We start from the raw sequence: 13598 nt of genomic DNA on the forward strand, positions 1-13598 counted from the left end.
TCTCCTGCCAAAAAAAATTTTTTATTTAAAGAAAAACCTTAAAGAAAACAGAATAACTTATTTGTGAATGAGTGGATGTGAAAGAATGACTAAAAAGCTCCTATTCATCTTATCCCTAGTACTATGCTAAGTGCTAGGGATAAATGTAGAAAAAGGAGATGGTTCCTGCTCTCAAGATTACACTCTAATAGGGGGAGATAATGTATATAGGATTCAGCTGTGTGGGACATAAGACCACCACCCCCTCCCCGGTGGTTCTGAAGGTACAACAGCAATGCTGATGGTAAAATAAGTTTCATGTTCTTGAGGAATAAGACATTCACCAGATATAAGATCAATATAGCAGACTATAAAAAAACCGAGAAACTTTTGCACAAGGAACCAAAAAGATTAAATCTCAAAAGGACAATAGCAGAATGGGAAACAATGGAATGACTAATATAACTGATGAAAGCTGACTAATTCCAAGAATAGAAATGCTTAATATAATTACCCCCAATGAGTGTCTAAGTACCATTTGAGAAGCAGTCAAGGAAATAAGCTGATCATTTCCACCAGAGCAAGTAGAGATAATTTCCCCAGGGAAAAATGTATACTAACAAATAAAAAGTTCATATTATGACAGCCTTGATATACTATTGTATCCCTCTTAATCCAGCAAAATTAGATAGAATTATATTTTGGGGGGACCAATTTTAATTGGGGAGTGCTAGCTAAGCAGCTCGCCACAATATCAGGGCAAGGAGGGAGACCGGCAGCCTCCCTCAAAACAGAACAAGATTTATTTTAACAAGAATGAACTTAAAAAAAACACAAACAGGATCAGTAGGATCAAGGGAAAGGAAATAAAATGGGGAAAGGGAAATTATAATACCTGAAAAATACCACCACCCAGGAATCAGCTGAAAATACGCAGCAGAATGCCTGTAGCTTTCCAGCTTCCACCTAGAATGCCCAATTCTCCTCCCCCAAACCTAGAAACACATCACACAGCCCCAGTCAATGGGATGGCCGCTCAGACAGTCACATGACTGCCCTCACTAGGCTTCCAATCATTATAATTTTGCCAGGCCCATGTAGGCGTTGGTGAGTGGTGATGACGTGAGGTGCCAGAGCCCTGGCAACGGCTACAACCAGTGGGTGGAGCACCGTGTGGTTTGCAGAGCCCCAGGCCAGTGTGCACCAAAGCATAAAAACCTCAAATAACAATTAATTCTTTACAATTTGTTAGGAGAGGCAGCAAGCCACACAGGGTAGATAGGTGGCTTCAGAGTTGGATTTAAGTTCTACTTCTAATGCATGTGACCATATTTGATCTTTTTTTTTTTTTTGGTGAGGCAATTGGGGTTAAGTGACTTGCCCAGGGTCACACAGCTAGTAAGTGTCAAGTGCCTGAGGCCAGATTTGAACTCAGGTTCTCCTGACTCCTGGGCCAGTTCTCTATCCACTGTGCCACCTAACTGCCCCAACCATATTTGATCTTAATGGTTATGTGATTCTGGGTAAAGTAATTTCCCTTTTCAGTACTCAAGACAGCTTTTTCAAACTGTAAGTTTCAAAGAAGGTGCCAATTTGTATTGGTAGAGGCAATTTCTTCACATGGAAGTTCCCCATATCAATTACAGGTTCAATTTTTTTAAACTGTTATATTAGCTTTCATTTCTAGAGCATCTTAAGGTTTTCATTATGTTTTCCAAACAACAATCCTATGGTATAAATTTCCCAAGTATTATGAAAGGCTTGTTATTTCATTGGTGTAGGAGTCCATATGTCACCTAGAGAACTGCCTAAAGTTCAGAGACTTTTATCCTAATCCCAGGTCCTCTATTCTAGCCAGGATACCATGCTGACTCTCTGCAAGTTCTGTTATACCTATTTTACAGATGATGAATCTGAGATCCTATGGGATAAATGGCTACAGAGCTATTATTCTCTTCATCCTAAAAATGATGAGAATGAGGCTGGAAAAATTTAAGTGACTTATCTAAAGTCACACATCTGGGTGATGGAGCTGATAATGTCACCCTGGTCTTCTGGTGCCTCCCACAGTGCCTATGATTTCATCTGTATAGGCAGCTCCCCCTGCCAATGGAGATCCACAACTAGTCTTCAACCTAGATTTAGTTCCCTTGGGACTCTCAGAAGCTAAATCACCTGCCCAAGGTCATATATATATATATATATATATATATATATATATATATACATATATATATACATATATATACATTATGCATATACATATGCACTTACATATACACATACATATACATTATGCATATATGCATATACATATACACACATACACATATACATATATCTATATCGGAAGCAAGGCCTGAATTCAGTCTTCCTGACTCAGAGGTCACACATCTCACAGACCATTCTGTTACTGTTAAGGTCACAACCATACTTCCAGTCACCAGATATAAAACATCTAGTCCTCCCTCTCACTTTCCCCTCAGATCCGATCAATGGCCAAACCAGGATTGTTTGCAATCTCCCCCAATTAAGCTCTCTGCCTCAAGGTTCTCCCCACTCCAATTCATTGACTACTCAACTGCCAAAGTGATTCCTAAGACACCTGCATTACTCAATCAACCCAGTGTCTCCCTATTGACTCTAGACTCAAATAGAAACCTCTTTGTTGTAGCACTGAAAACTCTTCTGAACAAGCTGACCCCTTCTTACCTTTCCAGTCTTTGTATACCTTACTCCCATCTATGATTCTACAGTCCAGTCTTGCTGGCCTACTGGCCATTCCTAATAGATGATCCTATGTCTCACATCTCTTTGCCTTGGTACCTACTGGTCCCCCTGACTGGAATGCTGTCCCATTTCACCTCCACTGGTAAAATGGACACAGTAACTCCATAGGATTTTTGTAGAGATGTGAAAAAGGCAAGCCTGAAATTTGTAAACATGCATGGAAATGCAGTGAAATGAGGCCTCAAAATAACTGGACACAAAATAACTGGACACAAACTAGTACAAATGTACTATATAAAATTGGCAGTCGGGGCGGGGGAGTATCATGCTGTGGGCACTGAATGGGGACTTGGGAGAACTGGATCTGAATCCCACTTCAGTCATATATTAGCTATGTAACCTCAGACACATCATTTCTCCTTCTAGACCTGTTTCCTGATATGTAAAATTAAAATACTGGAGTAGGTGGCCTCAAAGGTACCTTCCAGTTCTGCAAGAGTCCATTGAAGAGAGAGAACAAGACTGATGCCATATTAGAGCAATTTTGACAATTAAATGGACAAGAAATCACAAGAACACTTATAAGGCAAAACATTTAAGAATGTAAACCATGGATATCAGAGTGTGAGAACAAACAAAGAAACCACAAAATGTTTTAACATCCTTGGTGGGTTTTCCACTATCACTTAATCATTCCCTCCTTTGCATGTAAAGCTGTTCCCTGTCAAATTGGAACAGGGTTCAGAGCAATCTGACTGCTTCCCCTTATTTAATCCACTAATATCTCTAGGCTTATGTGACTATGACTCAGGCTGGTTTTTGACACTGGAAAGTATACAAGAAATCTGAGGGATGTAAATAGTTAGAACTTAATGTTCAGTACATTCTTTTTCTATAAAGTTGCTCAGGTTTATAATTTTTTAAATAATTAAACTGTAGAAAAATATTAATTGTTCTGAGTAAACCTGAGGAGAGTGGGGTGGGAGGTGAATGGGAACCACAGTTGGAGCCAGCTATAGTGTCTGCCTGTGGCCTGTGAAATTAGTTTGGGAGTCTGGAAGCCACTTCAAATGGGAGCCTATCTCAAGAATATTAAAGGGCACTATGATTCTGGAAACTCCCTTGGCAATGTGCCCATAGATGAGAAAACTTGAGAAAAGAAGTGACATGGTATATGGACTAAATCCCTGAATTTGAAATAAACAAGACCTGGATTCCAATCCTGACTCTCACTCTCAACATCTGTGTGATGTTAGAAGAGCTGCTTCTCCTCTCAGGGCCTAACTTTCTTCCTCTTTAAAATGAAAAAGCAGATAAGTATTGGAAATCAAAGGGATGCCTACCAATTGGGGAATGGTTCAACAAGTTGTGGTATACGATTGTAATGGAATATTACTGCACTATAAGAAATGACAAGCAGGATGATTTCAGAAAAACCTAGAAAGACTCAAATGAAATGATGCATAATGAAGTGAACAGAACCAATAGAACATTGTAGACAGTAACAAGCAACATTGTGTGATGATCAGCTGTGATAGATTTAGCTATTCTTAGCAATACAATGATCCAAAACAATTGCAAAGGATGAATGATGAAGCATACTGTCTGCCTCCAGAGAAAGAACTGATATTGTTTGAATACAGACTGAAGCAGGCTATTTTTCCCTTTCTTTCTTTCATTTTTTTCTTTTGTCTTCTTGTACAAAATGACTAATATAAAAAATGTTTTATATAATTGCATATATATATATATATATATATATATATATACACATAACCTTTATCTGATTTCTTACTGTCTCAAGGAAGGGCAGAGGAGAGAGGGATAGAATTTGGAATTCATAACTTTAAATAAAATTTTTTTTAAAAAAATGAGAAAGCAAAACTAAGTGACTTGAAAGGTCACTTCGACCTTTACATCTTATGACTGAAAGGGGCCATGCAATGTAAGTGATTCCCCCAGAGATTTCCTAACTCCATTCACTTGCATCGACTTTCACTCATGACTGGAATACTCTGCCTGCACATCTTCACCTCTCGACTTCCCTGCCATCCTTCAAGTCACAGCAAAAGTCCCATCTTCCTCCAGAAACCTTTCCCAATCCCCCTTAATGCTGGTGCCTTCCCTCTATCGAGCCTCTCCTATTTATCCTGTCTATAGCTTATGCATACATAGTTGCTTGCATGTTGCCTCCTCTATTAGACTGTAAGCTCTTTTTTCTTTTTTCTTTTCTTTTCTTTCTTTTTCTTTTTTTGCAGGGAAATGGGGGTTAAGTGATTTGCCCAGGGTCACACAGCTAGTAAGTCTGAGCTAGTCAAATGTCTGAGGTCGGATTTGAACTCAGGTCCTCCTGAATCCAGGGCTGGTGCTTTATCCACTGCACCACCTAGCTGCCCCAGACTGTAAACTCTTTGGGATCAGAGACAAGTTTTGTCCTTTGTTGTATCCCCAGTGCTTAGCAATTTAATAAATGTTTGTTCACCGACTGACTGAGATCATTGGAGCATCTGACACCAAGTCATCCTTTTGACAATGATGAAGCAGCCAAACTGGCAGGAGAGGGCTGAGGTGAAACAACTAATGCAAAGCCTGATAGCATACCTTGGGATATTGGGAATCCATGAGAGCAGTTCTTCTCTCCCATGGACCACCATCACTCTTCCCTAAGCCTAAGTAACATTTCAGGGATTAATGGTTAGCTGGAACTAGGCCAGGTTGGACTGCCCACTTGGGGAGTAGTGGGTGGAACTGGAGTAGTGAAGAGAAAGATTTGCTGTGGAATGGAAGGGAAATAAGATAATGCAAATTCAGAATAGCTTTTATTTGTATAGCACTTTATGGATCCCAAAGTTCTCAACATACATCATCTCATTGACCAAGTGATAGTAGCAACTCATATTTATAGAGCTCGTGGGTGATAATGCATCTTGGTGGTTAGAAGGTTAGCCTTGGAGTCAGGAAGACCTGGGTTCTAGCCCTGCCTCTGGCACATTTAATCACAGAATTTTGTAATTGTAAGGGACTTCAGGAAACATCTACCCTAATCCATGCCTGAAAAGCATGTGTGAACATGGGAACATCAATAAACTTAGTACCCCGGGGGCAGCTAGATGGCGAAGTGGATAGAGACCGGCCCTGGAGTCAGGAGTGCCTGAGTTCAAATCCGGCCTCAGACACAACACTTACTAGCTGTGTGACCCTGGGCAAGTCACTTAACCCCAGTTGCCTCACTTAAAAAAAAATAGTACCCCATATAACTCTCCAAAATAAGTAATAGGAGGTTTGCATCTGCAAAAGTGGAAGGAAATTCCATCCTGGGAGCTCCCATGTAAATTAAATCCCAGGGCTTTAAAGCAAAACCACATATAAATAATGCTTTAAGGTTGATAACATGTATTTTTCACAACACTACCAGGTAGGACTAATATTATCATGATTTTACAGAAGAGGAAACTGAGCCCCAGAGACTCAGTATGTATTGGAGAAGGCACTTGAACCCAAATCTCCTAACACCAAACCGAGTGTCCTCATGATATGATTTTTGCTTTCTTGACAAAGGAAAGTTGGATTGCAAAGGAAGAAAGTCTGGCCACAACGTGTATTCCTAGAAAAGTATACCTTAGGGCTTGATGTGATGTGCCATACGGGGGATGTTCTTGTGTTGTAGCAGGGGTTAATGGGCAAGGGACTTTTAGAGATGAAATAGAGGATTGTGTGGCAAGAATCTATCTGGGATGAGGACCGTGTGCATCATGGGGAAGGAACAGGAAGATACTTTTATCAAGGTTGCTACTGTTTCTATGGGCTAGCCACTATAATGAAGCCCTAAGGTCATAGTTCCAACTGTCAGGATTAGGGTAACCAATAGAGCCCTTTTTCAAGTTTAACAGGCTGTCTCTGCCCCAAGGACTAGGTTGATCTGTGCCATGTTACTCAACAACTACATTTTTGTGACTTTAATTCAATTCATAAAGGCAGCATATTGCAGTGGGAAGATTTCTGGATGTGGCAGACCCAACCAGCAGAGCTGGTGAGTTAAATATCCCAGATCTTCCACTTAGTCTCTCTGTCAGCTTGGACAAGTCACTTCACTTCTCTGAGGCTCCCTATTCTCAACTGTAAAACAGGCATAATGATTCTTGTATAGCCTATTTCATGGGGTTGTTTGGGTGAAAGCGTTGTAAAGCTTTCGATTGGCTGGTAGAGTGGCAAGTTCATCACTATAGAGCCTGGGAGCCGGGAGGATAACAAGGAAATCCACAAGCTACATAATTTCCAGGTGAAGATGGTAAGGTCCTAAGGATCTACTAGGCAGGGCAGCTGTCAACTTAAGAATTATGTTGCTGGAAGCTAGGAACCTAAGAGGATCAATGCTAGAGCCACCACACTGAAGGGAAGCAAGAGAGAAGGCCTGGGGGAGGGAGAAACAGGATATAATCACTTGCTTGTGGGAACCCTGCCAACTGTCAGCAGTCTGCGGTCACAGCTGCAAGACTGAGAGGGAGTCAGGGCTGTCTCTTAAGGTGGAAGAGCTTGGAGTCTCTCTGCTCAGCCCTGCCCAGCCCCTCGGATCTCAAGGGTCTTCAAATGACCAAGTTCCCCTAAGGGAAAATCTTCTAGGATCTAGAAGTAAAAGGGAAATCTGATGCAATGACCTCATTTTATATCTAAGGAACAGAGACTCAAAGAGATGAAAGTTTAAGCTTGAAATTGTTAAACTAAAAAGTTCAGCAACCTGATCTTAAGGTGGCTTTCATTTGACCACAGAGGCTGGTGCTCCCTCCCAGTCTAATTAGTTCTACTCCCATCTACTTCACCCCTAGGCCTCACTCTGTCCTTGTCTCTACCATGCTGCTCTCAGAAGACATGTGGCTATTCTATCCTTATCACTTAAACTCTGCTCTTTCTTCCAATTCTAAGCTGTGGTCCCTTCAAACCCCTCTGCCAACTTCCACGTTCAGTAATTTGAGTCAAAATTATTCAGTCATTTAAGATAGAGAGTGAGGTAATAAAAATATCCTCCAAACTGGTAGATATAGTCCCTTGACAGAAAGTTAAGATCCAAGACAGACAGAAAAGTTTGAGTGGAGTTTTTCTGAAGGACTGAATGAAATGAGTGGGATCAACTCAGTGGGGGTAAGAATAGAAGGAGAATAAGGATTAGAAGGCAATAAAGCAGAAAAAAGGAAGGTCATCATTCTTGAAAGAAAGGTTGTGTAGTATATCACCCATTCTTCAGTCACTTCCCCAACTCACACAATGAGTCCCCAGAGAAAAATGACTACTGTTCCCCTCAGGGATCTAGAGTATCCCAGTCAGTAAACTACCCTAATACATTCATGCTCCTCACACATGTCTTGCATGAGCAAGGGTCTACTGAACAGGTCACAAACATATAAAAATTATACCCAACTATACCTATTATTATGTAACCCAATCCATACATAACCAATTGTACCCACACAAAAGCACAATAATGTGCATTTCTTCAGCTCCTTTATCAGTAATGAATGTTTAGGCCCCAAAGTTCTGAGGTCTCCAATTATTCAGAACCATGGTCAGCAATCCAAAGGCTACCCCCCAAATCTGCATGAAAATTCTGTCTAATCTGAAATGTGATCGTTGTTAAGTGACAGTCTGTGCCACTTACTAGCTGTGTAATGCTGGGAATGTCATTTAATTCTCTGAGTCTTGGTTCCTTCATCTGTAAAGTGAGAACAATAATGCATGCAATATAACTACCCTCAGTGTTTGTGTGATGAAAAGGTTTTATAAGCTTTTAATCACTGTAGATATGTGAACTATTCCATTTTACAGATTAAGGAAACTGAAGCTCAGAGAAGTCACATGACTTGCCTGAGACCACATACCCAGTAAATAGCAGAGCTGAGACTGAATCCTAAGTCTTCTGAGTTCAGGTTCAAAATTCTTTCTGCTCAGTCATGCTGCCTGCTTCTCATGTTTGCCTCCATTGTGTGGGGATCACTACCAAATAGTCAGATATTACTATCTTACTGACCAGGTCAAAATACCACCTACTACATAAGATCTAGGATAGAAAGTCTTGTCATTTAATCTAACAATACATAGACTTTAACCAGAGAACACCAGCCAAAAGGTGCAGTTATCCCTCAGGTAAATCTACCAAATTTGGAAATTCCTAGCCACAGTTACAAAGGGGTTCCCATTTGTGTAGCAATCATAAGGTATTATAGGGGCAGATGACCACTTTAGGTCTTTTGAAATCACTTGCTCAGAGGGGGAGCTCTTCATCCTTTATTGGCAAACCAGAGGAAAGGAGTTTCTCCCCTATTTGGCATGATTTGCCTCTGCACAGTCTGGACCTGAGATGGTCTGTCTCTTTGTGAAGAAATTAACAACTCATTTGAAACAATTCACCATTTTATTGAATAGCCGTCTTGTCCCCTCTGTGCTACAACTGCTTTCAATGAAGAACCCTAAGCATAAAGACCATTATGGTAACCGTTCCTGTTCCATCACGTCTTTACTATGTCAAGGTCATGGTAGGTCCCCACTTCCCACCAATCCAGTTGCTAATGTTTTCCCACCTCTTGAAACTGCTTTGAATCCACTTATATGTGTCTGTGTTTACCTATCTGAGCACCCTTAGTCTAGCAGAATGTAATCTCCTCGAGGGATTACTGTCTTTACTACAACCTCTCCATCACCTAGCCCAGTGATGGACTCATAGAAGGTGCTTTAAAAAGGGAAATCTTTCCTACTTGGAGAGACCAGTTTGTATTAGAGGGAAATAGAGATGTGCAGACAGGACTTCTGCAGGACCTGTCCAAGGAAACATCACAGTGAATTATTTTTCCAATCCATCTCAAAATATGTAGATAAATGTCTACAGACATTGGGGACAGGGTTTAACCAAAATGGTGCTCTGAAGAGCCTTCCACCACTGGGAATGTACTGGGACCTTAAGCTATGACCTAGAATGAAAAGCTCTGGATCCACCATGTCAAAGTCAGACATTGCACAGGGAGCCAAAACAGGTAACAATTATGCCATTTCAGAACTGGGTTACAGATTCCATGTAGAAGAAGGAGAGGATGTAGTGGATAAAGCACCGGCCCTGGATTCAGGAGTACCTGAGTTCAAATCCGGCCTCAGATACTTGACACTTACTAGCTGTGTGACTCTGGGCAAGTCACTTAACCCCCATTGCCCTGCAAAAAAAAAAAAAAAAAAAACACAAGGAGAGGACATGTGCCTAGCAATGGCGGACAAAAGTAAGGAACAGCTGTTAATGTGAGGCTATGTACAGGTCAAGGAACAGAAACAAAAGCAATCAGCAGCTCTATGGCTCTGATCCTAGAGCAGGGTCTCAGAACTACCCCCTTGTTTTCTCTGTAGTCCACAGCTGAATAACTAAGGAATGGAGCTCCGGTTAAAGGAAAGCTTACAATTCCTTTGTCCTGAACTTGCAGAGCCTTCCAGATGGTTAGTTGTGGCTTGGGTCAGCAGTGATCTACTGAAGATCCAAATAGGGACAAACTTACTATTGTATTGCCCAGGACAAAACTCAGGTCAAGAGTTTGCAAAACTCAAACTAGGAGAGCAGCAATCATGCTGGATTCAAGATCTGCTTGTTTTAAGTACACTGAAAATTTAGCCTTAGCCACTCCTGAGATTCTTGAAAACTGAGAATACCTAGAGAAAACCAGTAACCTAGAGAGTAACCAGAGCCAAGAGAATACAGAACAGGACCAAGTAAGGCCCATACATTACCTCCAGAAGGGCACAGGTCCTGGACATAAAAAATCTAAACTCAGGTAGTAACATTTAAAGAATTAATAAACAAACAAAAAAAGAAAGAAAGAAAAAGAATCCTAACATAGAGTTATTATGGTGATAGGAATGCCCATGAAACAAACCCAAAAAAGACTAATTCCAAAATATCTGCAAGAAAAAAATCAAAGTAAAATAGAATATGGCTATGAGTTCAACTAGAACTCCTTGAAGAACTTAAGTAAGAGGTTTTTAAGAGTTTAGGATGCTGAAAGTACTAAAGTAAAGAATTTGGAGAGCATTCGAACTATTAGCACAAGAGGTATAAAACCTTACCCAAACAACAGACTTCCTTGAAAATTTTGAAGGAATAAAAAAAGCTAATTACTTCATGAGACCATAAGAAATATTAAAACAAACTCAAAGATTGAAAAAATATAAAAATGTAAAGTAACTTTTGTATCAAAAACAACTAACCTGGAGAACAAATCAAGGAAAGATAATTTAAGAATCACAGGACTGCCTGAAAGCCATCACCAAGTAAGAGCTTCAATATCATACTCCAAGAAATCATGAAAGAAAATTGTCTATATCACTAAGAACCAGATGGTAAAATGAAAAAGAAAGAATCCAAAGAATCTACCTCCTAAAAGGAAAAAAAGAAAAGAAAATTCCCAAGAACATCATTGCTAAAATCTGGAGCTTCCAGATCACAGAAAAAATATTATAAGCAGCCATAAATAAAGAATTCAAGTACCAAAGAGATACAGTTAGCCTCACAAAAGATTTAGCAGCAACCACCATAAATCAGCAGAGAAAGACAAAAGGCATGGGTTTAAAACTAAGAATAAAATTACTAAGAAAAATTGAATATAATCCTATGTTAGGGGAAATGGATATTTCATAAAATCATCTAAGCATTCCTGATGAAAAGACCAAGGCTGCAAAGAAATTTTTAAATTCAAACACAGAAGTTAAGAGAAACACAAAAAGGCAAATATGCATAAGCAATAAGGAGGGACTAAACAAGGGTGAAGTGTTTACATTCGAAAGAAACAGGAATATGTTTCCCCTGAGAAACCTAATATCATCGGGGTTCATAGAGTTAAATAAGTTGGAAAGCTCGGGGCAGCTAGGTGGCTCAGTGAATTGTAACGATTGGAATGACACCACCTGCTGGAGACTTACTGTAGGAAAGCTCCTCCATGAGGAGAAGGTGTCTGAGGGCAAGTCATGCAGCTTTTCTTTGGCATCAGGAAGTGACTTTTGCTTGTGGGAGGAAGAGGGGGCGAGGTTGGCTCTTTCATTCTCTTTATTCAGGACTCTGGTGGAGAGTGGAGCTAGAAATGCACTCTCCCTTTAATAGATAGATAAATGTAGGCCTTTCACTCTCTCTTCACCAAATTCTTATTCTCCTTAATAAATGCTTAAAGTCTCAACTCTTGCTAAAGCTTATAATTTATTGGCAACCACTCATTAGATATTTTCGACAGTATAGCTAGAATTTTAGCACCTTACAGAATAAAGCACCGGCCCCTGGATTTAGGAGGACCTGAGTTCAAAGCTGGCCTCACACACTTGACACTTACTAGCTGTGTGACCCTGGGCAAGTCACTTAACCCTCATTGCCCCGCAAAAAAAAATAAAAATAAAAATAAGATGGAAGGCCTTGGGAGTTGTTATATTTTGTGATGTTAAAAGAAGAAAAGAAAGGGAGGGGGAAAAGAATACACCAGAAGGAAAGGCAGGATAAAGGGTGAGGAAAATTATCTCATGTATTTAGAGCATGCAACTAGAAGCCTATACAAATAGGAAGAATGAATGTGGTGAGTAGAAAACACTTGAACCTCTTTAATGGGGCTCATATGCATAAACAGACACCTTCAGTTTGTTAAAATGTCACTGTCGGGGCAGCTAGGTGGCGCAGTGGATAGAGCATTGGCCCTGGAGTCAGGAGGACCTGAGTTCAAATCTGTTCTCAGACACTTGACACTTACTAGCAGTGTGACCCTTGGCAAGTCACTTAACCCCCAAAAACAACCCAAAAAAATGGCACCGTCCACAAGGAAGATGCTAGAGACCTGATTTCAAGAGAATCCAGTGAGTTCTGGAGCTTTATGGATATTCTGCATTGGCCTCTCACATGATTCAGAATAGCCTTTTTCACTGGTTCTGTGGCCAAAACTATAGATGACTTTTAAATGGCCTGACATCTGCTGGAGGCTTTTGACTGCATACACTTCTGAGGATGGTGGTGACTCCTTTACTAAAGTTGCTGAGACCATGTGGTAAAGGGAAGAGGACCCTAGACCCTCCTTCTCCTTATTCCAATTCTGAGGATCTGTAGCAAAAAGAAATAGGTCTGAGTCTTTAGCCTTTTTGTTCATTCTTTTCTGTTCTGGGTGCAGGGAGTGGAATCTTCAGTCTAGGAGCTCAAGCCTTAAGGAGATTTCAGGAATCCAAGTCAGGTATTGCCACCAGCTTAGCAGCAACACTCTGAAGAACAAGGGTCAATCCAGCATAAAATGCTATTGGCTTTGGACTTGAATTTGATGAAACTAGTGCTATGAGGGAACTTAGCTAATGTGTAACCTTAATTCCTTTCCTAACCAGAGACTTATATGGTATAGGTAGTATATGGTAATGTTTGATCTTGCTGTAACTTTAAAGTTAATATCCCTTTGTAAAAGTTAATCAAATGTTGTCAGTAGTCTCCTAAAATGGGAGCAGCACAGCCAGTAGGAACTTGAGATGTTGACAGAGGAAAAAGACTCCCCCCTAGTTCCTAAAAACATTTAAAGGGATAAAATGTAACAAACCTAGCCCTGGGAGAGTGGATTCAGAAGCAACCACATCTCACTTCACTTTTATCTGAATTGGTTAAAGATCTAAGGGGAAAGAACACATACATAGATCTGGGTAAAGAAATGTATTTCACTCAACAGGGAAACAGGAGAGAATGGGTCCATGGTAAGACAGAGGGTAAATTTAGGGAGGGGTTGATCATAAGCACAAGTGCTAGTGAGATCAGATTTTTGGAATATTCCCCTCCCACATGTCTCTCTTCCCTTTTCACAACTCTCTACTATGCCCTACACCAATGTCCCAAGGACCAAGATTTCTTACCTTGCTCT

At 40.4% G+C, this 13598-nt stretch overlaps 1 protein-coding gene across 1 annotated transcript in view; it reads left to right on the forward strand.

Annotated features, from left to right (window-relative positions):
* The window catches only part of LOC122739621 (major histocompatibility complex class I-related gene protein-like), a 42759-nt gene that overhangs the window by 27135 nt on the left and 2026 nt on the right, over positions 1–13598 (forward strand). The window contains exon 9 of the mRNA XM_043981286.1: positions 12873–12932. Within this exon, the coding sequence (XP_043837221.1) occupies positions 12873–12932 (60 nt within the window). The remainder of the gene's footprint in view (positions 1–12872; positions 12933–13598) is intronic.

The sequence above is a fragment of the Dromiciops gliroides genome, chromosome 2, assembly GCF_019393635.1.
Source record: "Dromiciops gliroides isolate mDroGli1 chromosome 2, mDroGli1.pri, whole genome shotgun sequence".
Classification (NCBI taxonomy): Eukaryota; Metazoa; Chordata; class Mammalia; order Microbiotheria; family Microbiotheriidae; genus Dromiciops; species Dromiciops gliroides.